This window comes from Linderina pennispora, assembly GCF_002104995.1.
Source record: "Linderina pennispora strain ATCC 12442 chromosome Unknown DL89scaffold_7, whole genome shotgun sequence".
NCBI lineage: Eukaryota > Fungi > Kickxellomycota > Kickxellomycetes > Kickxellales > Kickxellaceae > Linderina > Linderina pennispora.
The window spans coordinates 457,393-482,949 of record NW_024468255.1 but is presented as its reverse complement, the minus strand read 5'-3'; the positions used below and the strand labels follow the sequence as shown (position 1 = coordinate 482,949).

General features: G+C 55.1%; 11 protein-coding genes across 11 annotated transcripts; 6 read left to right on the top strand and 5 right to left on the bottom strand.

Annotated features, from left to right (window-relative positions):
* Window positions 1-86: 86 nt before the first annotated feature.
* DL89DRAFT_322921 (uncharacterized protein) lies at window positions 87-963 on the bottom strand (the record flags this gene model as incomplete). Its single annotated transcript, XM_040891363.1, has 3 exons — window positions 87-740; window positions 764-848; window positions 904-963. The coding sequence occupies 3 exons, from the start codon at window positions 961-963 to the stop codon at window positions 145-147; spliced, it is 741 nt and encodes a 246-aa protein (XP_040743259.1). The 3' UTR covers window positions 87-144.
* Window positions 964-1,284: 321 nt separating this feature from the next.
* On the top strand, window positions 1,285-7,841 carry DL89DRAFT_162874 (uncharacterized protein). Its single transcript, XM_040883689.1, has 2 exons — window positions 1,285-1,575; window positions 1,644-7,841. The coding sequence occupies exons 1-2, from the start codon at window positions 1,384-1,386 to the stop codon at window positions 7,656-7,658; spliced, it is 6,207 nt and encodes a 2,068-aa protein (XP_040743258.1). The 5' UTR covers window positions 1,285-1,383; the 3' UTR covers window positions 7,659-7,841.
* A 42-nt stretch (window positions 7,842-7,883) lies between these two features.
* Window positions 7,884-8,777, top strand: DL89DRAFT_162845 (COX5B-domain-containing protein). The gene has a single exon (XM_040883688.1). The coding sequence runs from the start codon at window positions 8,110-8,112 to the stop codon at window positions 8,605-8,607; it is 498 nt and encodes a 165-aa protein (XP_040743257.1). The 5' UTR covers window positions 7,884-8,109; the 3' UTR covers window positions 8,608-8,777.
* On the bottom strand, window positions 8,755-11,149 carry DL89DRAFT_162838 (heat shock 70 kDa protein 2). The gene is made up of 2 exons (XM_040883687.1): window positions 10,935-11,149; window positions 8,755-10,771 (listed from the first exon to the last, which is right to left on the bottom strand). Exon 2 carries the CDS (start codon window positions 10,753-10,755, stop codon window positions 8,902-8,904), a length of 1,854 nt encoding a protein of 617 aa, XP_040743256.1. The 5' UTR covers window positions 10,756-10,771; window positions 10,935-11,149; the 3' UTR covers window positions 8,755-8,901.
* A 370-nt stretch (window positions 11,150-11,519) lies between these two features.
* DL89DRAFT_293197 (uncharacterized protein) lies at window positions 11,520-12,932 on the bottom strand (the record flags this gene model as incomplete). The annotated part of the gene is made up of 3 exons (XM_040890368.1): window positions 11,520-11,831; window positions 11,907-12,239; window positions 12,330-12,932. 3 exons carry the CDS (start codon window positions 12,930-12,932, stop codon window positions 11,520-11,522), a joined length of 1,248 nt encoding a protein of 415 aa, XP_040743255.1.
* A 252-nt stretch (window positions 12,933-13,184) lies between these two features.
* Window positions 13,185-13,787, bottom strand: DL89DRAFT_210281 (alpha subunit of riboflavin synthase; the record flags this gene model as incomplete). The annotated part of the gene is made up of 1 exon (XM_040884183.1): window positions 13,185-13,787. A coding segment is annotated over one exon (603 nt), but the record flags the coding sequence as incomplete, so codon positions are not given.
* Window positions 13,788-14,074: 287 nt separating this feature from the next.
* Window positions 14,075-14,899, top strand: DL89DRAFT_267752 (uncharacterized protein). The gene is made up of 2 exons (XM_040887651.1): window positions 14,075-14,197; window positions 14,316-14,899. Exons 1-2 carry the CDS (start codon window positions 14,108-14,110, stop codon window positions 14,478-14,480), a joined length of 255 nt encoding a protein of 84 aa, XP_040743253.1. The 5' UTR covers window positions 14,075-14,107; the 3' UTR covers window positions 14,481-14,899.
* On the top strand, window positions 14,726-16,393 carry DL89DRAFT_162827 (PLP-dependent transferase). The gene has a single exon (XM_040883686.1). It carries the CDS (start codon window positions 14,970-14,972, stop codon window positions 16,293-16,295), a length of 1,326 nt encoding a protein of 441 aa, XP_040743252.1. The 5' UTR covers window positions 14,726-14,969; the 3' UTR covers window positions 16,296-16,393.
* A 725-nt stretch (window positions 16,394-17,118) lies between these two features.
* On the top strand, window positions 17,119-17,900 carry DL89DRAFT_267750 (uncharacterized protein). The gene has a single exon (XM_040887650.1). The coding sequence runs from the start codon at window positions 17,227-17,229 to the stop codon at window positions 17,872-17,874; it is 648 nt and encodes a 215-aa protein (XP_040743251.1). The 5' UTR covers window positions 17,119-17,226; the 3' UTR covers window positions 17,875-17,900.
* A 1,175-nt stretch (window positions 17,901-19,075) lies between these two features.
* DL89DRAFT_278331 (alpha glucosidase) lies at window positions 19,076-21,823 on the top strand. The gene is made up of 2 exons (XM_040889495.1): window positions 19,076-21,543; window positions 21,583-21,823. The coding sequence occupies exons 1-2, from the start codon at window positions 19,176-19,178 to the stop codon at window positions 21,750-21,752; spliced, it is 2,538 nt and encodes an 845-aa protein (XP_040743250.1). The 5' UTR covers window positions 19,076-19,175; the 3' UTR covers window positions 21,753-21,823.
* A 641-nt stretch (window positions 21,824-22,464) lies between these two features.
* DL89DRAFT_162815 (uncharacterized protein) lies at window positions 22,465-24,737 on the bottom strand. The gene has a single exon (XM_040883685.1). It carries the CDS (start codon window positions 24,598-24,600, stop codon window positions 22,639-22,641), a length of 1,962 nt encoding a protein of 653 aa, XP_040743249.1. The 5' UTR covers window positions 24,601-24,737; the 3' UTR covers window positions 22,465-22,638.
* Between the last annotated feature and the right edge of the window lie 820 nt (window positions 24,738-25,557).

The window sequence follows — 25,557 nt, the reverse complement described above, 5'->3', positions numbered from 1 at the left end:
GCAAGGCGGGGTTTTCTGGAGTCTACCCCAGAATTTCTAGTATGGCAGAAGGCGAGGGACCGTTTCAAACATTCCAAGCAGTCCTTCCTGGGTGAAAATCTCAGAGCATGCTCTATTTACCGATGAAAAAAACTATTGGAATGCTTACATGAACGCCGACGTTACTGCAATCACGGCCGCCGCCTGGATGGCGACCATGGCAACATTCCACGTCCGCTTCATCGCCGCATTAACAGAACTAACAGCACTAACAGCACTAGTGCTCTCATCTGCAGTAGTCTCCTCGGTCGTCGTGGCCATCGGGTCCGTCCGGTAGCACAGACAGAGGCCCCCCGTGTTACAGTTCATATTGTAGAGGCCAAATTCGCATAGCTCCAAACACTTCTCCTCGAACACTAGGCACGATGAGTACTCGAGCATTTCGCCCGATCCTGCTGTCGCTGTATACACGTCAGCCGGTGCAACTGCTAGAGTCGGTGCACCTCCTGCACCGCCGGCTGCTGCACCGCCCGCACCGGCTACCGAGGACGACGAGGTGGTCGCGAGGGCGCCAGGAGGTGTGGTTGTCGATTTGGTTGCTGTAGCGGCCGTCTTGGAGGGGGTTGTGGCGACCGGATCACCCAGTGGCGGAGTGGTTGAGGGCTTCACGGCGGGCGCACCGGCCTCAGGAGTGGGTGTTGCCTCCTCGGCTCCGGCGCCGGGGAGCGTGGGAGTGGTGGCCGTAGGTGCAGCAGCACCGGCTGGGGTAGTAGGTGTTGTTGACGCGACACCAGGAACACCGGGAACACCGGGAACACCGGGAACACCAGGAACACCAGGCAACGTGGAGGTGGTGGGTAGACCAACTCCTTGGCGAAGGCCGCGATGTGGTGGGGCGATAGGCACATTGGCTTGCGCACTGACCCCAACTGCAGCTGCACATAGGGCCACCGACAGTGCGGAGATGTTTGATACCAGGACCATGGTCTATTCGCTAGAAGGTATATGGGGGAGAGGAAAGGGAGAAGACGAGGGAGGACGGGAAGGGGAAGAGTATAAACAGTGAAGTGAGAAGAGAGTAAAGAATGTTATTTCTCGTTTGGCGATCGCCAGAGCACACTTTGAGAACGCTCGACTGAGAGCTGCCACTGGCGATGTTGGGCCATACCAGCCAGCTCGAGGGCACAATGAGCCGAGCCGCCAGACAACCCAGTCACGAGCCCACTATTCTCACAAGCATTCACTGCACGTCATAGCCACCAGCTGCTTCCCGCAGCGAGGCCGCTTTACTTCGACTTGACTCTCCAAATAATACCCGCATTTTTTCGCAGCACGAAATTCAACCTACACATTCTGCCTGTATTTACTTAATTAGCCTGTACAACTAGCAACACTATTCACACCATGTGGCCCTCAAGCTGGTCGGTGCAACTGCCGTCGTGGGCCGTGTCGAACTCGCTGCAGAAGCGGCTGGTCAAGTTTTTACTGCGGCGAACCGTTGGGCAGTTTCTCAAAACCGAGCTAGACGACGCCAACCTGGACGTACAGCTGAGCAGTGGGCAAATGCAGCTGAAGAACGTTGAGCTTTCAGAGGAGGTCAGTATTCCATGGAATGAGCATATACTGCCGCTGTGGAGCAGCGCTAATCGTAGCTGTTATTGTAGTCGCTCAACGATGCCATTGCTGGGCTGCCCATTGTTGTCAGCAGCGGACAAATTGGCAGGATATCGGTGTCAATTCCGTGGTCGCAGCTGTGGACAGGAAACTGCGAGCTGCAGATAGAGGAGCTTGTTGTGAAAGCAAAGGTCATCGACGAAGCAGATCTGTCTGGCCCCTCAGGCAGCCCAGGGTCGGCAGACGGGGCTAGTCCCCATGTGGGCAAGCCAAATCTTGCCGAGTCTGTGGCGATGATGACGGAGGGCGGAGCGTCTATCCTGACCTCGTCGGTGTTTATCGCAGACGACTTTTTGCGAGGCGAGTCGCTGGGCTACGAGGATGTATTCCTCAACAAGGACGTTGAGCGCATGGTGGCCAATGCGCATGAGGAGCGCGCGCAGTATTATTCGCGCACACAGTCAGCGGATGTGCATGCGACCGGCAAGAAGCAGTCCCCGTGGCCAAATAATCTGCAAGCCGGGCTCCAGGATATTGATGACTTGCCAGCCCCCGAGGAGCCCGGTGGCTCTATCCAGGGCCTACAGGTTGTCAGTGAGATGGTCGATAGGATTATTTCGGCAGTCAATATCCGCGTCAAGACCGTGCGTGTGGAGTGTGCGATGCCGGGGAGGGGTGGCAGACGTGAGGGCTCGACTGTTAAGGTGACCGTGGATAGCGTGGAGTTCAAGGACGAGCGTGCCCGGGATAGAGCTGAGAGAAGGGCGAAGAAGGCAGAGCCAGAAAGCGCTCCTGTAACGTCGTCGACCCCCGACGGCCATCCAGCCGGGATCGAGTACAAGGTGGTCGAGTTCCACACCCTATCCAAGGTGCTGGAGATCCAGGGTCTGCACGTGTATCTGGTTCCTCCGCCTGGGGATACCGACGTGCTGCCATCTGCTATTCTGTCAACATTCTCACAGCCGATAGCCGCGCACTTGCGTATGCATCGTCGCATGCCGTTCTCTGAACTGGCGCCCGTGCAGCCTGCAGATTCGCAAGGGCGCCGGCGGGCCAGTAACTCGAGTGAGTCGCTGTATATGGGGCCAATGCCCGGCGAGTTTCGTGAGGCCAAGCCAATGGAAATCACACAGGTGCAGCGCGTGCGCAATCGCTCAAACGAGGATGCCATGGCCAGCGGCTGGGATGTGTCGGTGGAAGTCGATGATATCGCAGTGGTTGTAACCAAGGAGCAGCTTGCAGGTATTGCTGATATTGCGGAAGCGCTAGGCCTTGTGGCCAAGCAGCGTAGCCAAAGCCAGGAGGCATGGGACAAGTACCAGAAGGCGTATGGGGAACAGGTGTTAGATGAGGCGACCGCGAAGCTTGCACGATGGGTCAGCCTGAAATGCCGCCATATCTATATGGCTGTGGTCCCCACAGAGTCTGCAGCCGTGAATGACTGGCACAAGGGCAGTTTGGCTGTACTAAGGCTGAAGCTCGAGGCAGTCAAGCACATCGGTGTGTATATGAAGCGTATCGGTACGCGCTGGGAGAGCTCGGCAGTGGGTTCGCAGACCAGCAGCAAGAATGACTCACCGGTGTACCTGGACACAGAGTTTTGGGCTGAGAAAACGCGCGGAACAGCGCAGACAGCCACGTCGAGTGTGGCAGTGACAACGGCGTATGTCAGACAACTCAGTATTTACGACAGTGATCCGAGCGCCCGACCGGTGGTTCAGCCGCTGATCAGCATTGACCGCTCACTGGTGGAGACCAAGGGAAACTCTGAAATGTATGACATCTGGGCCTGTAAACGCGATTGCGATGCTGTACTGAGCATTAATATCGGGCCCGTCTGTTTCATTGCCAACAAGGAGTTAGCTGACCGGCTGAGTGCATACCGCGGGCTGTTTGACAATCTCCCGCTGAACTCTCAAGCTGCATCGTCTGCGCAAACCCCGATGCACGCTGGTGTGGTAGCCCAGAGCATTGCCGGTGATATTGATAGGCTGATGGGCGAGCTTAATGCCAGTGCTGAGGACAAGGCACCCTCGAATATCGCCGTGTGCAGCCCGCTGATTCGCACATGGATTCAGCTTCCTACCACTGCAGCCAAACACAGTGGCTCGCGCAAGGACGAAGCCAGCGGCCATTTCTGTGTAGACTTCATCGATGCTGTTATCACAAACGTTGTCAAGGGCACAGCCACTAGCAGCAGAGCTCGTGACGACGTGCCTGATGGACATATGCGCGACCCACATATCCAGGAGCTGCTTGAGTCGCGCAAGAACGTCGCTGGGTCTGGCATCCGGCTCGAATGCGAGGAACTCCGGGTGTCAGTGCAGGCAATGGAGGGAAGCAGCAAGCTCGAGCATATTGGATCCGTGCATGAGCCAAGCGACCGGCAGGGGTCTGGATCGATTCCACGGCCACATATCGAGGTCACGACAGTCCCCAGACCGCTGCATGGCGAGCGAGGCAGTACCAAACGGCCGCCTGCCTTTGACGCCTTTTCTTCTGTGGACGACGATATTCGAGTTCGCATGGCGCCTGAATCCGAACATTTAACATCGATTGACTTTGAGCGCATGGCTGTCGAGCAATCGCAATTCATTGTGTCGTGCCATCTGCCGGAAATCGAGGTTCAGCTGGGCCGCACTGCATATAAACGCATTAATGCCATCATTAACGAGTTCCTCGTTTGGCAGGCAATGCAAGACGAGGAGGCAAAGGAGTCCGAGAGTCTTGGGGCACGGTTCTCTGTACTGGTAGATATGCCAGTGATGCGGACCGAGGTCGATACCAGTGACGAAGCGAGTGTGACGATTGGGCATGGAGCACAGCCCCGGATCGAGCAGCGTATCACATTGCTGAGCACGCGAATGTTCATCACCAACGCGATGATTGAGTCGGGCCGCATGTATGTCAGCGGTGAGGCGAACCAAGTGCGGCTGTCATCGTACAAAGACTCGATGGAGGTCGACATACCGCTGAGCCATTCGTTTGCCACGCCCGCCGATCCAATGAGCACGCCCCAGGTGTCAGTGTACATGCTGACCACGCCGTCGATTACGCAAGAGACTGAGGTTGTACTGAAGACTGCGTGGACAACCTTCGAATATTCGCGAGATTCAACATGCCTGAGAGATCTCGAGTCGTTCTTTGCATCGACAGGCACGTCAGGGCTTGTCCAGCCGCCACCCAAGCCAATGCGGCTGTCGCTGAATGTGCGCAACACCTCGCTCCGGTGGCATCCAAACCAAAGGTCTCTGCGCAGCGCAGTGATCTCTCTTGACAGCCTGGCAGTGATCGTTGGGCTTAATCTTCCGGGCCCAGATCGCGACCGGGAGAAGCTCCGCTACTATATTGAAGGCTTAACAGTACTGGGCCAGGCTGAAGGGTCGCATACAGGGATTCCGTCGCCCGTATCCAGCGATATGTGGGTTGAGACGGGCCGTTTCTGGCGTGACTACGGATATGCGGTTCTGGTACATGCGGACATGATAGATGTCGGGTTCCGGACCAAAGAGGAGGACATTGAGATCAAGCTCGGTGGTCAGTCGCTGGTGGTTGACGCATGCGCGGACTCAATTGGTATCTTGCCTGGGATTCTGCAGAGCCTAGTGCGCGATATCAAGGGCGAGGAGCCAGAGGTGGTCCAGCAGGAGAAGAAGGTTCGTAGGGCGAAGCGTGCAGAGCGCCAGGCGAATCCGCAGGTTCTTGAACAGGCCACTGACGATATCTTTGGAGATATTGAAGATGATGCATTTTCAGCGCCGCCCGTTCCCCATCGGGATGTGCAAGACGACTACGACTTTACGTATGATTTTGAGCACGGCCGCGATGATGTCGGAAAGCTGATGGAAGGGTATTTTGCACCACATCAGCAGCCTGACACTATCGAGGAATATGAGGTGGTGGGGGGTGGAGCAATGCCTCCGGCACCGCCACGGCCTGCCGATGCCGGCTACCCGAGCTACTCGCGGAGCTCCAAGGGCAAAGAGCCATTGGTAGATGTCGATAGCATGAGTAGTACCAGCGGACTCTCGAGTGACGAGGATGGTGTCTTTGGCTACTCGAGGTCGGCCAGAAGACGGTTCTCGGGGCAGCGGGAATTTTCAGCCGACGACATACGAGTAGCACACCCTGACTCAGTGACTTCTTCGGTCCATGGCATTCAGCTGCCGCCGCAGCCGCAGATACTGACGGAGACATCCGGTGATGTGGTCAAAGTGTCTGTGGATAGTGGTGATGAGAAAGGCGCCCTTGATGACAAGTTCGAGATCATCGACAATTACTTTGCCGTGCCTGCGCCTGGCGAGCTCTCAGAGGACAATCCTCTGGAGGGCACCACTGATCGCATTCTGACAGCTGCATTGGATGTTGCCAAGGTTGAGATCAATCTGCATTCGGGGCAAGACTGGTACGATTCAGTTTCAAGTCCACGGCCGCGCAACTCGCCGTCCGATGCACTGTTTTTGCCATCGTATCTGGATGAGCTGAACGATGCACCCAACTCTATGCAGTCTTCAGCATATGGTCGCACATCGCTGAGTCTGCCTGAGGCGCGCGGCCTGCCAGTATCGCCTAAACGGTCACCTCGCCTGCCTATGCGGCGGTCAGTGAAGCCCAAGGTCCGGCTGCGTGCAACCCAGGTACATGTCGAGTTCGACATGTTTGCAGAGTCATCTGCCCTTTCATACGACCTCGGGTTGAGCATTGGTCTTTTGGAGGTGCTGGACGAGGTCGAATCGTCAGAGTGGTCGAAGATGCTGACGCGGCGGAGGGACCCAAAGACAGGACTGCCTGCGTCGCTGCATTCCCTGGCAAACGCGCGCAACCGACAGCTGTTTACTGCAGGAACAGCCGACTCGGACCGGGTGACCAGCGGGTGGGCGTGGTGGGCCAGCAGGTGGAAGGAATCGAGTGCCGAGCCTATGGTGTGCGTGCGCATCGAGGCTGTGCGGCCGTATGCTGGTGTAGAGACCGAGGAGCTGCGTATGGACGTCGAGATATGCCCGATCCGCTGCTACATCCACCAGGAGGCACTGGATTTTATTCTGTCGTTCTTTGAAGAGGCCGAGCGCAACCAAACTAAGCAGGTGAAGCAGGGGACTGCGAAGCAGCTGTATTTCCAGATTGTGCGAGTTGCTCCTTTGAATGTCATCTTCGACTACAAGCCCCGACGGATCCGTGCTAACCCACCGTCGCCCGGGCTCAGCAGCACGGCCAAGCAGAAGCCGGCAATGGAGCTTTTGAACTTTTTCCCGCTGGAGGATGCCGAGATGACACTGAACACGGTCAAGGTGCGTGGGGTTGCTGGGATTGCAAAGTTGGTGAGAGGGCTAGGTAATGCGTGGCTGCCACATCTGACCCAGACGCAGATTCCCGGGGTGGTGTCGGGTGTGACGCCGATCCGGTCGCTGGTAAACCTGGGGTCGGGTGTGGCGGACTTGGTAATCCTGCCGTTGGAGCAGTACCGCAAGGACGGCCGGCTTGTGCAGGGCATCAAGCGCGGTGCCAAGTCGTTTGCCCGCACCACTGCTCTGGAGGCGATCCAGCTCGGCGCCAAGGTCGCTGTCAACACACAGACGCTTTTGGAGCAGGCAGGCGACATCCTGAATGTTGATGTGGGCGGGGAGCTGGAGGAGATCGAGGTCGATCTCAACGACTGGCCCGACTATGTATCGGAGCAGAGCTCGAGCACTGCGGCTGCGGCACGACGCGGCAGCTTCGGCACCAGCAAGTATGCGCGGCAGCCGGAGAATATCAGCGATGGTGTGAAGCAGGCGTACGCAAGCCTGAGGAGCAATGTGGGTGATGCTGTGCAGACCATCTTGGCGATTCCGGTGGTGGTGCAGGAGGACGAGGAGGATGAGGGCCGATCGGCAGTGCATGGATCGGTGAGGGCGGTGGTGCGGGCAGTGCCGGTTGCGGTGCTGAAGCCGATGATTGGCGCGACCGAGGCTGTATCCAAGACCCTGCTGGGGCTGCGCAATACGATGGAGCCCGCCAGGCGCGGCCAGCTGGAGGACAAGTACAAGAACCGCAGACTGAGCGCGAAGAAGTCGTATCCGCTGTGAAGCGTCTGGAGGAGCATCAGCGAGATTAGAGATCAACTCAGATTTTTCCCCCACAGCCTAGAATATTTTTTGCGGTGTTATCTGGAGCGCCAGATCGCAGAGCCTGCGCGGTGTGGATTGAGTGTCCGACTGCTGCTTTTTTAGATAGTCCCAAGGAGAAAAAGCGGTGTGTTTCAAATTCAACCAGTCGGATTTATCTGCTCTTCTTTTTCTGTTCTGCAATTTTATAGACGATATAAAACAGCTTCCCCTTTTTTGTTCAGGTACATTTCGCATGCTCGTCGATTCAACCCAGAGATTCAGAGCCTGAGCCCGAGTGAATGCAACACTGCCAGCACTGCAGACGACAGTTGGAATGACGCTGATTCAGCGAATGAGAGATTTATCAGAACTGTGAGAGCTCATTGCAAAAAAAAAAAAACTACCTGTAGATTCACGATAACCTAAAACGATGTTCAACGCAGTCCGCCGCACTCTTATCAGCAAGGCCGCGATGCCGCTGGCGCGCGCGCAGTTCTCGGCGCCCCAGCGCCTGTTCAGCATGGCGTCGGTGCGCCTGAGTGAGCACCACGACGCGCCGCTGCTGCAGGGCCCGGGGGCGCCAGCGGGCCGGACGCCGACGAACTTTGACCAGGCGACGGGAGCCGAGCGTGCCGAGCACCTGGCGGCGATGGAGGGCCAGGACTACTTTGACATGGGTCCGCTGGTGCTGGCGACCAAGGGCACGAAGAAGGAGCCGACCATTGTGCCGTCGGGCGCGGCGTCGCGCATTATTGGGTGCACTGGCGCGCCGGGCGAGGACCACGAGCTGGTCTGGCTGGTGGTTGAGCGCGAGCATGAGATCGACAGGTGCCCGGAGTGCGGCAACGTGTTCAAGCTGTCGGAGCAGGGCTTCGAGGCCAACCCGGCCCATGTCCATGCCAACCCGGCCGGTGGCCACAGCCACTAAATATGAGATGTAGATGTGCAGGGGCCGCCGCCGCCGGTTCGCCTTTGCTGCTTGTTTCTGTTTTTTTTGCCGCTCTCTCTATCTATCTTCTTGGTGTTGTCTTCCGGCCATCAACCGGCCAAGGCTCCAAATATAAACGCACCTTTCAAATCACCGATAACATAGGCGCCGCGTGATACATGCAGATATCGCTGCCGATGGATGCCCCTGTGGGGATCGCCGATGTTCAAAATAATTTTTTAGATCCAATTGCGTATGATACGAGAGGTTTAGAAGTAAAAAGAGAAAGCCTGCTTAGCGCTTGTACAGCGACTGGAAGGCGCGGTTGACAACGCGCTCAAGACGCTTCTGGGCGGCAGAGATCTCGTTCTTACCGGCGGTGGCACCGTTGACGTCGAGCCACTCCATGGCCTCACCCATGGCGTTCTCGATGGCCTCGCGGTCGGCGCGCTTCAGGCGGGCCTCGACCTTGATGTCGGACATGGTGCTCTCGACCTGGTGGATGGCAGCCTCGAGGTCGTTCTTGGCCTGGATAGCCTCCTGCTTCTTGTTGTCCTCCTCGGCGAACTGGGCAGCCTCGCTGACCATGCGCTCGATCTCGGCAGCCGACAGGTGGCCAGTCGAGTTGGAGATGGTGATGTTGGCCTTGCGGCCCGAGGCCTTGTCGACCGAGGTGACCTTGAGGATACCGTCGGCGTTGATGTCGAAGGTGACCTCGAGCTCGGGCACACCGCGGGGGGCGGGGATCAGACCGTTGAGGTCAAAGTTACCGAGCAGGTTGTTGTCCTTGGTCATGGGGCGCTCACCCTCGTAGATGGGGAACTCGACCGAGGTCTGGTTGTCGGTGGTGGTGGTGAACACACGCTTCTTGATGGTCGGGATCGAGGTGTTGCGGGGAACAACGACACCCATGACACCGCCCTGCATCTCGACACCGAGCGACAGGGGGACGACATCGAGCAGAAGCAGGTCGTCGGTCTTGGACGGGTCAGCGGTACCGGTGAGGACGGCACCCTGGACGGCGGCACCGTGGGCGACAGCCTCGTCGGGGTTGATCGACTTGTTCAGCTCCTTGCCGTCGAAGAACTCCTGCAGCAGGGACTGGACCTTGGGGATACGGGTCGAGCCACCGACAAGGACGATCTCCGAGACGTCCTTCTTGGTGACACCGGCGTCCTTGAGGACCTGGGCGACGGGGTCGACGGTCTTCTGGAACAGAGCCGAGTTGAGCTCCTCGAACTTGGCGCGGGTGATCGAAGCCTGGTAGTCGACGCCATCGAACAGCGAGTCAACCTCGATGGTGGTGCGGGCCAGCGACGACAGGGTGCGCTTGGCGCGCTCGCAGGCAGTGCGCAGACGGCGGAGGGCACGGGGGTCGTCCGAGATGTCCTTCTTGTGCTTGCGCTTGAAGTCCTCCTTGAAGTGCTCGACCAGGGTGTGGTCAAAGTCCTCACCACCAAGGTGGGTGTCACCAGCGGTGGCCTTGACGGTGAAGATACCGCCGGCAATGGTCAGCAGCGACACATCGAAGGTACCACCTCCGAGATCGAAGATGAGCACCTGGCGCTCCTCCTTCTGCTTCGAGTCCAGACCGTAGGCAATGGCAGCGGCGGTGGGCTCGTTGATGATGCGCAGGACATCGAGACCCGAAATGACACCGGCGTCCTTGGTGGCGTTACGCTGGGCGTCGTTGAAGTAGGCGGGCACGGTGATGACGGCCTTCTTGACGGTCTTGCCGAGCTTGGCCTCAGCAATCTCCTTCATCTTGATCAGCACCATCGACGAGATCTCCTGGGGCGAGAAGGTCTTGGCCTCGCCCTGGAACTGGACCTCAATGTACGGCTGCTCGTCACGCTCGACGACCTTGAACGGCCAGTTCTGAACGTCACGCTTGACCGACGGGTCGTCGAAGCGACGGCCGATGAGGCGCTTAGCGTCGAAGACGGTGTTGCGCGGGTTCATGGCCGACTGGTTCTTGGCAGCGTCACCAACCAGGCGCTCGCTGTCGTTGAAGGCGACGTACGAGGGGGTGGTACGGTTACCCTGCTCGTTGGCAATGATCTCGACGCGCTCGCCCTCCCAGACGGCAACGCACGAGTAGGTGGTACCCAGATCGATACCGATAGCGCCGTTGTACTCCTCAGCCATTTTGTGTGTAGTTGTTCTACGGGAAGAAGCATGGTGCTTAGGAACGGATGTCTAGAAACAAGGAGGCACGTGTGGTTTCCGAGCTGGCAAATTTTTCTGCTGCCTGGACAGACCCCTGCACAGTGTCATGTGATAGGGGCAGCCCGTATGCAGCATCAATATGTCTGGTGTGGACTTACTTTGTAAGAAGAGACTTCCTTCAGAAGGACCGAGCCCGAATAGAGAGGGGATAAGAAGACGAAGAAAAAGGTGTAGTTACAAGAACGAAAAGAAGGGCAGGCGCGGCCGCAAAAGCAGACTCCTGGTATTTAAACGATCAGGGTGAGCGCAGAGAAAAAATTTTTTATCTCAAACTTTTTTTTTTCCAGCGCACCAGGGCTCTCAACATTTGCCCTGGATTCGGCCTGCGATTGGTCAGTGGGCGTGTTGATTTTAAGCAATCATGGTTCATTTGAAATCCAAGCCGGATCAACTCCTTTTTCTTTGTGTGAGTTCGCAGACCCAACGCCTCCCCCCAGCAAAGAAAAAAGCAATGAGAAAAAACGGGCGATTGGCGTGGTACCTGCACATAGCTGCTGTGCTGGATGCCGGCTTGGCTGGCCCTGCTCAACATCCAGAACGGAGGTTTGTGGCCGGGATTTCCACCCTCCCGGAAGACTGCAGCCTGGCAGTAAAGACGGCGGACCGGCAGTTACTGTCGATTGGCTCGCTTGTTTGGGGCTTGTGGCTGTGGCATCTCGGCCACCGGTTGCTGCTGCTGCGCGCTAGTCGCTGTCGTTGCTGCTACCGGTAGCAGTCGGCTCTTCGTGAATTCCGTCTGATTCGCCGGGGTCAGTCTCACTGGCCCGAACATCGACACTGGCGTCTTCGTCTGAGCCATTGTCCTCGCCAGATAGGTCATAATCGCTGTCGCTGTCACCATTGCCAAATCTACTGCTGGGAGCAGCACACTTGTATACTGGGTCATCATCAATGATGAAGTCTCGGAGAGCGGCGGAGCCGTCATTGTCCGAATAGCTGTACTCGACTGGGGAAGACGCCAGCTTGGACGTGTATCCAGCGGATCTTGCGCGACCCTGTGTCGTGGAGGGGTCGTATACCGACGTTCTTTTTCTGGTCAAGTGTGCGAGCTTCGTGAAATGGTCCTGTACGGCTGACATCCGCAGGTCTTCGCCGAATCCCTCGTCGCGTATTGCTTGCCTCACATCTAGCTTGCTGGCCACAATCTGCGGTAGCTCATTCTCCGCAAGAACCACGGTGCCATTGGACGTGTGCTTTATGATGAGCCGGGTAATGATTCTACGCAGGAACCTCTCCAGCTCACTCGCCAGATCTGTGTAGAGAATCGGGGACACCACAAATGAAGCTTTTACGTAGTACTGCCTCGCCACATTTCGGACCATATCCCTATGGAACATGTGCACCGCCGGGTGGTTCACAATCTCGCCGCAATCTCCACCGTCACTGTCGATGTCTTGGATCATCTGCATGAGGCGCGGCACCATTACCTGCTCTTCTCCATCAATCAATCTGCGTGTGACTCGCAGCATATTATTCCTGGTTCTAGTGTCGACCATTTCCTCGGCTGAGGTATGGCCGTCGCCGCTGTCGTCGCCATCATCGGGAAATACGGGCTCAAGTCGATTCGACCAGAACTGCATGTGCTCTATGTACTCGGCCACGTGTCTTAGAGACTTGCCTGGGCCGACATGCTTGGCTATCTCGACCAGTGATGCCCGTCCATGTTTCAGCTTTTCAAACAGCCGTTCCTTCTCTTCATCTGTCCAGTGGTTGCGCTTGGCACGCTTCTCCTGTCGCTGCTGGTGAATAAGCAGGGCTTTGTCTTCTGGTGAGTCTTCTGGTGAGGGTGGCCGACGCTTTAATGTGTTCTGGGATCCCACGATGTTGTCATCATCATCGCTATCATAGCCATCAGCACCATCGCTATCATCACTGTCGTTACTTTCGTCACCGCCATCGCCACCATCACTGCTGGTTGTTTCTGGTTCCTCAGACTGCTCACGCTCAGCCCGAGCAGGCTCGATCTGCTCGCTCTCGGATTGCTCAGAGTCCTCCGAGTTCTCAACCTCAAGCTCAGAGTTCTCCGACTCGGATGCAGATGAAGCTACATATGCGACTTGTGGCTCGCTCTGGGATACGTCGGATACCTTTGGCATTGTGTGGGATGCTGGATAAAAGTACAGTGCGAGAAATAACAGTAACCATCTCGCTTCTGCCAAGCGAACTGCGGACAGCGGTATTGCACAATACTGGTAAAATTTTCGTTTCCCAACAAACTATGGAGACAGCCAAATTCTGGATTACTTTTGCGCCTTCTCAAGCACCTTCTGCACAACCTTTTCAATGTATGACGTAGTTGCCGACTCGCCAGAGGCATTGGCCGGGCCCTGCAGAATCGACGTGGTGACCTTCTCGACATACTTGCCCAGCATGTCGACCTCGATATTGACCAGATCGCCTGGCTTCTTGGTCGGCATGATAACATGCGACTGGCTGTACGCAATCAGCATGATAGTGAACCACGCCTCGTCATCGTTCACATCGCAGACAGTCAGCGACGTGCCATCAATGGCGATGAATCCCTTGGGAATAATGTACGGCATCAGCTTCTTGTCGCCCACGCGGAACTTGAACCAAATCGAGTTACCATCGGGTGTGGCCGAGATTATCTCGGCGGTGGTATCGACGTGGCCCTGCACAAAGTGTCCACCGAAGCGGTGACCTGCCGCAAGTGCGCGCTCCAGGTTGACGAGGCTGCCAGGCTGGAGCTGGCCCAGGTTGGTGCGGCTTAGCGTCTCAGGCGCACAGCCAACTTTGAACGTGTCCTTGGTAAACTCTGTTACGGTCAGGCAGGTGCCGTTGATGGCGATGCTGTCACCCAGATGGCAGTCCGAAAGGACCTGCTCTGCTCCCGAAATCGTCAGCGACGATCCGTTGCCGCCCGACTCGCTGGTGTCCAGCGGAGCAAACTCGACAACCTTGCCCATGCATTCGACGATTCCTGTGAACATTGCTGTCAAGTGTTGTTTTTTCTACAAATTGCTAAAAAGTTAACCAAGAGGTGAAAGAAGATGGAGCCGATAGCGAGAAGCAGACGTCAGCACTGTGGCCGGGGGAGGGGAGCGGCGCCTTTATAGCTTTGAATCTCTCCCATTTGTCATCGCAAGGCTGATTTTGGTAAGCCCGAGATTCCCCCAGAACTGCGCTGGGCCTGCTCATGCAGACGCACCTGGCCCTGACACGTCGTATCCCTCCCCGCCTTTCCTCCACGTCTCTCATCGCCTTAACCCCACGTATCCGCCCTGTGCTATTGTGTTTTTTCTTGCCGATAATGTCTGCGCCTCGTAAGCTTTCGGGGCTACAAAAGGACGTGCTGCGGCTGTACCGGGACTGCCTACGCGCGGTGCGGACCAAACCTGAGGCAAGTAGTCCTGCTGATAAGGACCGGGAGCTGCAGCGGTAGGAGCGGCCAGCAGCTATTCATAGTGATCCCTGGGCTGGGCCAGATCTAAAAAACACACAATATTCCACTGCTGTAGGAGGCACAGCCGCGGTTCTATGCATTCACCCGGCGCGAGTTTGAGAAAAACATCGGATCAATGAAGCGCACAGACGTCAAGGCTATCGAGTATCTCATGCGGATCGGACGCAGACGGCTGGAGCAGTACCGAAACCCAAACGTCCGCGACATCGGCCAGGGATAGACTTTTTGTAAGCATCGAGACCCCCCAGCTTAACGAGTCCATGTAGAATTTTCAATTTTATCTGGCCGCTTACCCGGAGAAGCCGCATGCAGGCGTGACGTGTAGATTGATGATGTGCCTATGCAGCGCTCGCACGTCAATTCCAACCGCAAGCATGCTTGGGACAGGATCTGCTAGAGCTGAACGGAAAGGCCGCGCTGCCCAGATACGCCTGATGTTACACTGAGTAAGCAGCGGATACACTTGCTGACAAACTGTTGCCGCCGCTGGCCGTCTTTGGGAATCCATGAGACAGTGAGGAGCGATTGCCATTCCACTGCGCCCAGGCTGAAGTCCTTGTCAGTCGGTTTCAGGCATCGTTTAAATACGGCCCAGGGACGCTGCCAACCGCCCTGGCGGCTCACCGAAACACATCTACCCCCAATATTGCTCTTTTATTCATTTCCACGCCTATTCACCACACTTGCTGCTATTTTTTGTAAGCGTAATATGACTGTTCTCGAGCTTAGTGCCAGCGCCAAGGGATCACTGGCCAAGGAGCCGCTTCTATTCAAGGGGTTCCGCCTGCTGCACCAGAACCCGTACTCGAAAGACGCAAACCCTGAAGGAATCATCAATGCCGGTATCGCTGCCAACAACACCATTAGCGACATGGTTCTCGAGAAGCTCAACTCGCTGACAGGAGTCATCGCCAGCGACTTGGAGTACAACTCGCCATACGGAGAACCCCAGCTGCGCTATGAAATCGCTGACCTGTTCAACCGCTACCTGAGCCCAGCTGAGCCTGTCAACCCCGATGCTGTCACCGTGTTCAATGGCTGTACAAGTGCCATCTCAAAGGTAACCGCGGCCACTTGCGATCCAGGCGACCACATTCTGATTCCGGCACCATGCTATGCGGCGCTGGAGTCCGACATGGGCACACTGCCGCGTGCTGTTGCCACACCAGTAGACATCCCGCTTGACGAGGCATTTGCCCCGTCTCAAGTCAGGTACTTTGAGCAGAAGATTTCGGAGCTAAAGCAGCAGGGGAAGCGCACCAAGATGCTGTTTCTGATGACGCCGCACAATCCGCTGGGCGCCAGCTACCCGAAGGAGACACTCCGTGCTTTGTTTGAATTCGCTAGCAAGCATTCGCTCTTTGTGGTCTCCGACGAGATCTATGCACTCTCTGTGTTTGACAGAAAGGAGGGTGTGACGCCGTTCGAGTCCGTGCTGTCGTGGAGCGATTTGAGCTCTTATATAGATCCAGCGGCGCTGATTGTCATGCACGGTCTCAGCAAGGACTTTGGACTCAATGGGTTCCGCATGGGCTGGACAATTACGCCATGGAACCAGGACCTGACAAACACCCTGCACAACTATGCACCGTTTGGATACCGCCCTGCGTATACTGACCGCATTATCGCCGATTTCCTTGCTGACCATGCGTTCGTCGACAATCTGCTCTCCACTAGCCGCAAGAACCTGGCCGAGAATTACGCACTGACTACAGAGTTCTTTGATAAGCACAGTGTGGAGTATGTGCCGTGCTCGGCAGGTCACTATATCTGGTTCAAGCTGCCTATTGCTGCCAGCACAAAGGCACATCGTGCACTTGGTGCTCTGCAGGCCACTGAAGTGGCCAAGCTGTGGACAAAGGAGACCGATCTCACGGCATGGGAACATATCGTCCTAAACGAGCGCGTGTACTTCCCTACCGGGCAAGCATTCTGCTCGACTGAGCCTGGATGGTTCCGATTCACGTTCGCCATCACCAAAGAGCAGCTTGTTCTTGCTCTTGATCGCATTGGCAACTCGTTCAAGCTGGACTAGGCCTGTATCTCCATAAATGGCTTGATACCGTATCATTCAATCCATGGTGAATATCATTTAGTGTATCTGAATATACAAAGTTGCCAAGCAATGCCCGCAGGTTTGCCTTGGGCTGTAAGCTAAAGCAATGTCTGACTTTGTAACTTTGGCGATGGGCACAAGGACTCAGTAATATACACATACAATTACCAAATTGTGGCAGTAGCCATGCTCTCAGGCGATGAAGGAGAATGTGGTGCCTCCGCTAATCGCAGGATTTGTATATCATCTGCACTCAACAGTGACAACCGCTCACATAATTCTTGTATTTTTTGTCATCACCACAAATTACTAATATTTTTAGTAGTTGCCAAGACCACTGCGTGCAGAAACTCGTGTAGAAAGTATTAAAGCGCAAACCTGTGCTGCAATGGCTTTCTTGGCCAGTGCACATTTTTAGAAACCTACCATGAAATTCCGGTTGTCGGCATACAGCTACACGATGGGAGCATCTGCAGTCCCCAGAAGTATTTGCGGAAACCTACCATTTCTTTGCAATTTCTTTCTGAGAGGCCGTGCCCAGTATTTCTTGGCCTGCATAAGCAAGTTTTCTAGGGACCTATCGGCCACGCATAGCGCCGATCGGCGTGCCTTTTGATACGCTAATGGCATTTTGTCCGCGTCGTCTGAAAGATGAGGTTTACTGGGGCCACTAAAATTAGAATACTAGTGAGAACAAATCTTAGATGCGTTCAGCGCATGACAGGGGGTCTCCTCGAAGTCGTTTGATCGGTGTATAAAAGCCCGGCGCTGCTGTTGCATTCCACATCCCACATCATCATCACCACCATCACCATCATCAACAGCATCAACAGCATCACCTGCTTCACCAAGCAACACATCTCACACCTACTTTTGCATCTGCATCCCCGCCAACAACAGCTCTGATACAATGCGTGTTACTCTTGCTGCCTCACTCGCCTTCTTCGCCGCTACTGCTGCCGCCAACCAAGCAATCCCCATTGGCGACGCAGATTTTGTGGATGCTTCCTACTACCATGCCATGGGCTTGGGTAGAGTTCCCTACGATTCCTTTGTCGGTCTTAAGGGAAACACCAACCAGCGCGGTTCGAATGGCGCTACTTACAGGGGCACGGGGAGGAAGTCGGGTGTTGGCAGAGGCCGGATTGACACCAGGCTGCCTTACCAGAGCCCGCCGTTCTTCCCCGACACTTTCGAGCTTCCTAGCCTCAGCAAGCGCAGCGACGATTACGATTACGAGCATGACAACGAATACTACGTAGATTCCTACAACCAGCGTGGCGGATTCGGTAGAGGTATTGGTCGTGGGCTCGGCAGAATTGGTGATGCAGTAAGCCCAGGTGACATTGCCTCGATTCTCGACATGTTTGTAAAGAGAACCAATGACGGCAACCAACGCGGCAGCTCTAAGAAGAGTTCAAGCAAGGTCAGATCCAACCCTAAGCGCCCTAAGACCATTCCTACTAAGCCAACGAACCCTGGTCCCTTCCCACATATTGAGCCTTTCCCCCAGTTCCCCTGGCTCCGGGAGCATTCCCCTGGCATGATCATTGCCTGATGATGTGTGATCATGTAGCATAGAACATAGCATATTTTTAACACATTTGTGAACATTTTTAGAGCACATAAAATATGTAGCCTTTATAGGCCCTTTGGACTTGTTGGGGCTATATTCTCATACTATGCAACATCGCATCTTGTTAAACTGTTATGTACATGCTTATGTACATGAATCGTTGTTCTCCCAAGACCCAGACCAAGGCAGAAAGGCTCTGGCATGCGGATGTGCGGACCTCCGCTGCAGCAAGCATGAATGTCACCACATACAGTGGTAGTATTAGTTGGGCCGAGATACCAGGCTGTTTGAAGCTGATGTTGCTCTGCTAGACAGAAATCCTGATCACCATTGTCGCTGAACGCGGTCTCCAAAAGAACCCCCACCTGCCACACTAGGCACCTGTCAGAGCGGAATCCGCCTGCAAATCCAGCACACGACCTGTTGTCAGCTTAACTGCCGGCTTCGAAAGAATCCTCTCCACTTTCCATGCGGCACCATCAATATTATTGTGAGCTGGCATGGATCCAACCACTAGTCTTGAGAGTAATTTTGGCCGGAAATTGCTCGCCTATCTGTCATACCGATTAGCATGGCACGAACGCAGGATCGGCCTGTCACTCCTAGCTCCGATAATACTAAAAAGCGTGTGTGGCAAGAGAGGATGGCTCTGTATCGAAAAGCAGTAGGCCCAAGCGACCACTTGCGTAGTGGACCTGGTGGAGTAGGGGGTGACAGGATATGCTATCTGCAAACCACTCATGTTTTGGCCATGGATGCAGTACAGCAACGGAAGCCGAGTTGCCAATAGGAGGTCTCGACATGGCCAATGTTTGTATTGTGAATGCAGGGGGCAAATTGACCACCTTTCTCTGGAGATGCCCGCTCGCGCTCATTACATTTTAGGACGAATGCATGTAAATCGTGTGCGTTCTGAGGACTGCTCTGGGCATCAAATGCCACTAGGACGGTGAGAATTCTCTATCTGCGAGAAACTGCACCGTTCCATGCAGTTGAGTCCCTCGGCTGCCCGAGCGACAGGCAATTTTTGTGCCTCAGTCTATATTTCACCACACAGATCCCCAACTCGCCTTCCTGACACATGCAGCTGCCCACCCCCATTCTCCAAATACATAGCTGGGCTTCTGTCACATATAAAGCCGAGCGCACGCACCCCCCACCAGAAACTGCAGGCTCACCTCAGCAACAAGCTAAAGCAGATTCGTTCTCTCTTCTTACCTAATAATCCATAAGCACCTTCAGCCCTGCCTAATTCCTCGCTGGTAGCATCCTTCACTTCGTCAATGCTATTCAAGTACAGCATCCTGGCACTGCTCGTCCAAGCCATCGCTGTCCGAGCACACAGTGACTTGGGCAAGCGCGGCAATATTGCCTCTTGCCCCGGCTACAAGATCGTCTCCAAACAAGATATGGCTAGCGGGTTCTCAGCCACGCTCAAGCTTGCCGGCAAACCTTGCAATGCCTATGGCAATGACGTTAGCGATCTGAAGCTCAACGTCGATTTTGACAGCCAGGACCGACTGCATGTGCATGTGCAAGATTCAGCCGGCAAACAGTACCAGATCCCAGCATCGGTGCTGAAGCTGGATGCGAGCAAACAGACAAACAAGAGCAAGGCGAGCCTCAAGTTCAACTACTTCCAGGACGCCAAGCATGGCTTCGGCTTCAAGGTGTCGCGCGGCAAGGACACAGTTTTCGACACCACCGGTCACCCGCTGATCTTCGAGGACCAGTACATTGAAGTGACATCGAACCTGCCCAGCAATGCCAACATCTACGGCATTGGTGAGACGCCCGACTGGTTCCGGCGTGATACCGCCAACACAATCAAGACACTGTGGAACCGCGATGCAGCAGATCCGTTCCAGGAGAATGTCTACGGCTCGCATTCGATCCACATGGAGCTGCGCAATGGCAAATTCCACGACGCCTACCTGCACAACTCGCACGGCATGGACATTGTGCTCGCCAACAACACAATCCAGTACCGCGTGCTGGGCGGCACCGCCGACTTTTACTTCTTCAACGGACCGACGGCACTCGATGTCATTGACCAGTACACGGAGCTGGTTGGCTGTCCGAACCGCATACCATACTGGGCACTGGGGTTCCAGAACTGCCGGTATGGCTACAAGAGCGTCTATGAGGTCAACGACGTGATTGCCAACTACTCCAAGGCCGAGATCCCATTGGAGGTGGCCTGGACCGACATCGACTACATGGACCGCACGCGCGACTTCACCTTTGACCCAGTCAACTTCCCGCTCAGCGAGATGCAGAAGCAGCTCGAGTACCTGCACGCGCACAATCAGAAGATGGTGCTTATGACCGACCCAGCCATCCAGCGCAACTCTTCTTACGGCCCGTATGCACGCGGCCTTGAGCAGGACGCGTTTGTCAAGAATTCTGACGGTAGCGTGTTTGTAGGCCAGGTATGGCCCGGGTACACGGCATTCCCGGACTGGTTCGCGCCCAACGCCGACAAGTGGTGGAGTGGCGAGCTGAAGCGCTACTTTGATGCGCTGCCAATTGATGGCATGTGGATTGACATGAACGAAGCTGCAAACTTCTGCACTGGCAGCTGTGGCTCAGGAATCCCTGAAGATGTTGTGCCTGAGTATCCGTGGAAGGCCAGCCCGCCGCCTGTCTACCGCCCTCTTAATGCCAGCAATCTGATTCTAGCGCCACCCTATGCAATTCATAATCCGGCATCTGAACTCTCCAACAAGACCATCGAGACCACAGCCCTGCATGCCAATGGCGTCCTGGACTACCACGTGCACAACATCTACGGACTGATGATGTCTATTGCCACACGCAAGTTCTTGACGAACCACCGCCCCAATATCCGCCCGTTCTTGCTCTCGCGCTCCACGTTTGCAGGTTCTGGTGCCTTGGTTAATCACTGGACTGGTGACAATGCGTCTACATTTAAGGACCTGCATGTGTCAATTGCGTCGATGCTGGATTTTGGCATCTTTGGTATTCCAATGGTCGGCGCCGATATCTGCGGTTTCAACCTGGGCGCAACCGAGGAGCTGTGCGCGCGCTGGATTGAGGTCGGTGCCTTCTACCCATTCTCGCGTAACCACAACGCTATTGGCGAAGATCCACAGGAGCTCTACCGGTGGGAGTCTGTGGCCGAGGCCAGCCGCCGTGCCCTCACTGTTCGCTATACCCTGCTTCCATACTTCTACACCAACTACCAGCATGCTGTCGAGAATGGCTGGCCAGTTGCCCGCCCGCTCGTGTTCCAGTACCCCGAGATCGCAGCCACCTCTGCAATTGACAAGCAGTTCCTGATCGGCGATGGGCTCCTGATCTCACCGGTGCTGACTCAAGGTGCAGTCACTGTCGATGCGTTCTTCCCCAAGGGCATCTGGTACGACTGGTACACATACAAGGCAGTCAAGGGCGAGAACAAGGAAATCACATTAGATGCCCCGCTGGAGCACGTCAACGTGCATGTCCGTGGTGGTGCGATTCTGCCGGCCCAGGTCCCCGCCATGACGACCACCGACTCGCGCAAGAACGACTATTATCTTGTCGTTGCCGTAGATGAGCGTGGTCGTGCTGAGGGAAAGCTGTACCTGGATGATGGCGAGACCTTCGATACTCCGCATCGCTGGATCTCGCTGGAGTACAAGAACGGTAGGCTGTCGGTCTCACAGGACAATGGCAACTACAGAGTGGCCCCCAAGCTCACCAAAGTCGTATTGCTTGGTGTCGATAATGTCAAGACAGTCAGGGTTGGCGGTGCATCGCAGAGCGCAGCCAAAATTTTGTCAGAGAACGGCAGCACCACAGTGGAGGGTCTCAGCATTGATCTGAACCGCAGCGCAAGCATCTCGTTTAAGTAACCTCTTTCCGACGCAACGTTGAGCCATAGGAATTTATCAAATTGCCTACACGACAGTTCAACATAGCCTGCATCAAATGGGACCAATTGTCAGCTCTATATCAAAAGGCAGCCATTAACAATATAAACACGGTATAGAGCTGCGCAGATGTTACATATGCTATTTGATCGTCTTTAATTTCAACTTTTTATGTTTGTCCTTTTTGACCTTGTCCTTCTTTGAGTGTTTCGCGCTATATTCCTTGTCCTTAGATCTGTGTTTCTTTTTTGTCGGCTCGTGGACGGCTGGTGCCACAGACGCTGGGCTGCTAATCCGGCTGAATGGGTTTGTCTTCGGCTGTGGTGCTCCAGGTGATGGCGACGAATGGCTAGGCTGTGGCACGCTGGTCACTGGCGATTTTTCAGGCTGCATCGACCCCTGCCGCACTCGATCAAGGAAGGAGCTTTGCGAAACTGCATCCATCCCAGCCATCCTCCTTTTAATGGTGTACATAGGATCCATTGGCTTGTCACTCATGTTCCATCCAAAGCCATCATTCTCAGCATTTGCCTCGAGATATTTGCTCTTTTCGGCGGCTGGTCTGGCCGAATCCCGATTGGTCGTGATAGCCGACTGCTCAGCCGGTGTGCGTGGAGCCCAGGTTCTCTTCATGCCCTTTTCGGATTAAGCAAAACGCGTTAAAATGTTGTGGTATTGTGGTAAATATAAAAGCATAGTAAATGAGAAAATAAAACGCGATCAAAGACCTAGTGGTGCGAGGGTTGCGATATGGAGGTGTGGCTAGAGATATGGGGAAAGCGTAGCAGAAATTGAATATCGAACAAATGGGAATGGAGGGATATTTTTTTGGTACGCTCATGCGTTCTAAATGCCTAGACGGGGACATTTAGTTTACAACAACCGATGTCGTGCATGTAGTAGGTTCGTTGACGGTTATTGACAGGGTCTGAACCGGCTGAGCTGGCTGAGGAGTGACAGGAACGGCGGCAGTGTTTGTCGGATACATGGGGATAATCTGAGGAGGCTGGCTGACAATGAAGACAAGAGTCTCCTCAACAGGCGGGCGGGGGACAGAAGCGATATAGCTAGGCTGAACAGGGCTCACAGTAGGCCGGGGCTGAGCGGGGGCAGGCGGCCCAGTAGAGAAGATGACCGGTCCAGGACCAAAGGGATAGAGCGGAATTTCCCAGACAACTGTTTCCCACTGAGTCGCAAATGGCGGGAGCTCACGTGGCGGGGCGAGCCAGCTAGATACTGGGGTTGTCACGCACACCTCGCTAACCGTGGTGGTGACGGTGACAGCTGGCTGGGTGACGGTGACAGTGACTGGCGGAATGACACCAGGTGTAGGCGTGGACTCCTCGATCTCGACACACTCGGTCTCATCAGTGTAGACAGGAGGCAAAGTATCGATCTCTTCGACTGGAGTGGAGCTGGCTGGCGGAACGACGGAGGGCTGCTCTGCAGAACTGATCGGGTTTGAAGGGGCAAGCGTGCTTGGAGCAGGGGCCTCAGGAACACTAGGCTGTGAGGCGGGAGGGCTGGGAACAGGGGCGCTAGGCTGCGAAGCCGGAACACTGGGCATCGGAGCCGGGACACTAGCGACCTCTGTGGTACGCTCTACAATGGTATCAGCAGAGGTTTGGCTTTTAGCCTCCTCAGTATAATCGACGATAATCTCAGGTGTAGGTACCTCGATCTTAACGCAGGTAGATTCTGCAGAGGAAACCCCTGGGGCACTGCTGCTCGGAGATGGGGCTGGCACACTGGGCTGGGGAGAAGGAGGGCTAGCGATTTGAGTTGAGCGCTCAATGATAGTCTCGACAGAGGGAGTACCAGGGATCAGTTCGGTAAACTCGATGACAAGCGTGGCGGGCGGCTGCTCGGTAGCAACAACCGGGGGCTGGCTGGAAAGCGGTGTAGGAGGGACCATGACCTCGGAAGGCTGTTCAACAGTGGTCCCAACCGAAGCAGTCGACTGCACTTCCTCAGAACAGGTGCTCGGTGCGGGAATAGCGGGAACACCAGTGCTCTGGGTAGCAGCTGGAACCTGGGGAGCCGAGCTCACCGACAAGAACTCGATAATGATTTCGCCCTGAGCTGGAGGCTGCGTGGGCTGAGATGGAACGGCAGGCTGAGAAGGAGCAGCCGATGGAACTGATGGGACAACCTCAGGGGCGCTTGGGGAAGGAATTGAGGGCGGAGGAGTGGCCACAAATGTAACGCTGGGAGGAGCTGGTGCGGATGGTTGGTTGGCCTGGTAACCAGGAACCGGCAGAGCAGGAGACTCTGTATTAACAGGCTGCGCAGGAATCCCGGGAACCACAGTTTCGACAGGCTGAGCGGGCACCTCGGGCACAGCGGGCACCTCGGTAACGGAGGGCTGAGCAGGAACCTCAGGAACAGCCGGAATTCCAGGCATTCCATGAGTAACTGGCTGAGCAGGCACACCAGTAGCAGAGGGTGGAACAGGAGCACTGGGTACAGTTGGGAGTCCTGGAATCTCAGGTATGGTAGGTTGAACAGGCGCTTCGGTAACAGAAGGCTGGGCGGGAATCTCAGTCAGAGATGGAATCGCAGGGCCATTAGATGGAGGAAGGGTTGCAGGGGGAATGACAGTATGGTAATCCGGGGACGCCGGGCTCTCGACTGCGGGCGGAGCTGGAACGTTGCTGAACTCGATGATCTGTGTGGCAACCGGCGGGGCGGGGACAGCAGAATGCCCACCAAAGCCCGTCTCCTCAGCCAGCACAGGTGTGGGCAATGCCGGCGAATTGGCGACATATGAGTACGGGCTAGCGCTAGCCATTGCCTTCGACAACAAGACGCAAGTCCAGAGAAGCTTCATTTTTGTGAATTTTTGGTGCGTGAAATGGTATATGAGAGGGAAGGAAAGAATGTATGGAGTGTGTAAGGAGAGGGTAGGGAGGCGTGAGAGAAGAAACAAAAGCGCAAGAGAGTGAGAAAGATGTAGGTGAGTTTGTATGAATGTCCAACTATACGGGAGTTCTGAAGCAAACAGGAGTTGCAGTCTGAATATATAGGCAGAGCTACCGGACAATAATGGATGCGAGCAGGGAGGGAAGGGAGGACGAAAGAAGGACGGAGAAATGACCCGGAAAACGTGGTTAGAATGGAAGTTGGAGGATAGGGTTTTCTGAAAATACCGCCTCCAATACGGGCTATTTGATGAAAATGCAGACCACCAACTATACTGGTCCCCACATCCCTCACTGAATAGTCAACAAGTGCTCTGGGAATGAGATATATTGTCCTGACCACGATTTGACTCGGTGCGACCTGCTTTGTTTACTCAGGTAACTAAAGCACTACTCCTCTGCGGGCAGTAGTCTTGAATGCATATCATCTACTGCCCACCGTTGGATGAATGTTTGCATTTTGAGTTTCTCGAGTGCTGCGAACGTTGTTGACAAGACCGCCTCCCCCAAAGTTCTGGCATGGTCGTCAACAAAAGCACTTGCACCGGCGAAGCAAAAGAACGTTTCTCATATCGCCTGATACTATTCTGCATGGCTTATTTCCCCCTGAAATGAGACATGCACATAGTCGGCTGCTAAACTTCGAATATGCAAATAGTTGGTGTTTGCGCATTACTAGAATTTCTTCTGATACCCATGGGATACTTTGCTTATTTAAGCTGCAGAAGGGCGTACCGACACTTGGTCCCTGGTTAGGCGATATGCTAATGAGAAGGGGAGCATGTTATTTCTAACCTGGGTTCAGTTACCAGTAGAGATTACGGAAGGTTGCCACTTCACTATTATCGAATCGTGATACGACAATG

What these genes read in the sequence shown, in the direction of transcription:
- DL89DRAFT_278331 (XM_040889495.1), top strand. Translation starts at nt 19,176, where the DNA reads ATGCTATTCAAGTACAGCATCCTGGCACTGCTCGTCCAAGCCATCGCT. An exon ending in CTCGCTGGAGTACAAGAACG is followed by an intron (nt 21,544 to 21,582) that starts GTAGGCTGTCGG and finishes GCAACTACAGAG; the next exon opens with TGGCCCCCAAGCTCACCAAA.
- DL89DRAFT_162874 (XM_040883689.1), top strand. Translation starts at nt 1,384, where the DNA reads ATGTGGCCCTCAAGCTGGTCGGTGCAACTGCCGTCGTGGGCCGTGTCG. An exon ending in ACGTTGAGCTTTCAGAGGAG is followed by an intron (nt 1,576 to 1,643) that starts GTCAGTATTCCA and finishes CTGTTATTGTAG; the next exon opens with TCGCTCAACGATGCCATTGC.
- DL89DRAFT_162815 (XM_040883685.1), bottom strand. Translation starts at nt 24,600, where the DNA reads ATGAAGCTTCTCTGGACTTGCGTCTTGTTGTCGAAGGCAATGGCTAGC.
- DL89DRAFT_162838 (XM_040883687.1), bottom strand. Translation starts at nt 10,755, where the DNA reads ATGGCTGAGGAGTACAACGGCGCTATCGGTATCGATCTGGGTACCACC.
- DL89DRAFT_162827 (XM_040883686.1), top strand. Translation starts at nt 14,970, where the DNA reads ATGACTGTTCTCGAGCTTAGTGCCAGCGCCAAGGGATCACTGGCCAAG.
- DL89DRAFT_267752 (XM_040887651.1), top strand. Translation starts at nt 14,108, where the DNA reads ATGTCTGCGCCTCGTAAGCTTTCGGGGCTACAAAAGGACGTGCTGCGG. An exon ending in CGGTGCGGACCAAACCTGAG is followed by an intron (nt 14,198 to 14,315) that starts GCAAGTAGTCCT and finishes CCACTGCTGTAG; the next exon opens with GAGGCACAGCCGCGGTTCTA.
- DL89DRAFT_162845 (XM_040883688.1), top strand. Translation starts at nt 8,110, where the DNA reads ATGTTCAACGCAGTCCGCCGCACTCTTATCAGCAAGGCCGCGATGCCG.
- DL89DRAFT_267750 (XM_040887650.1), top strand. Translation starts at nt 17,227, where the DNA reads ATGCGTGTTACTCTTGCTGCCTCACTCGCCTTCTTCGCCGCTACTGCT.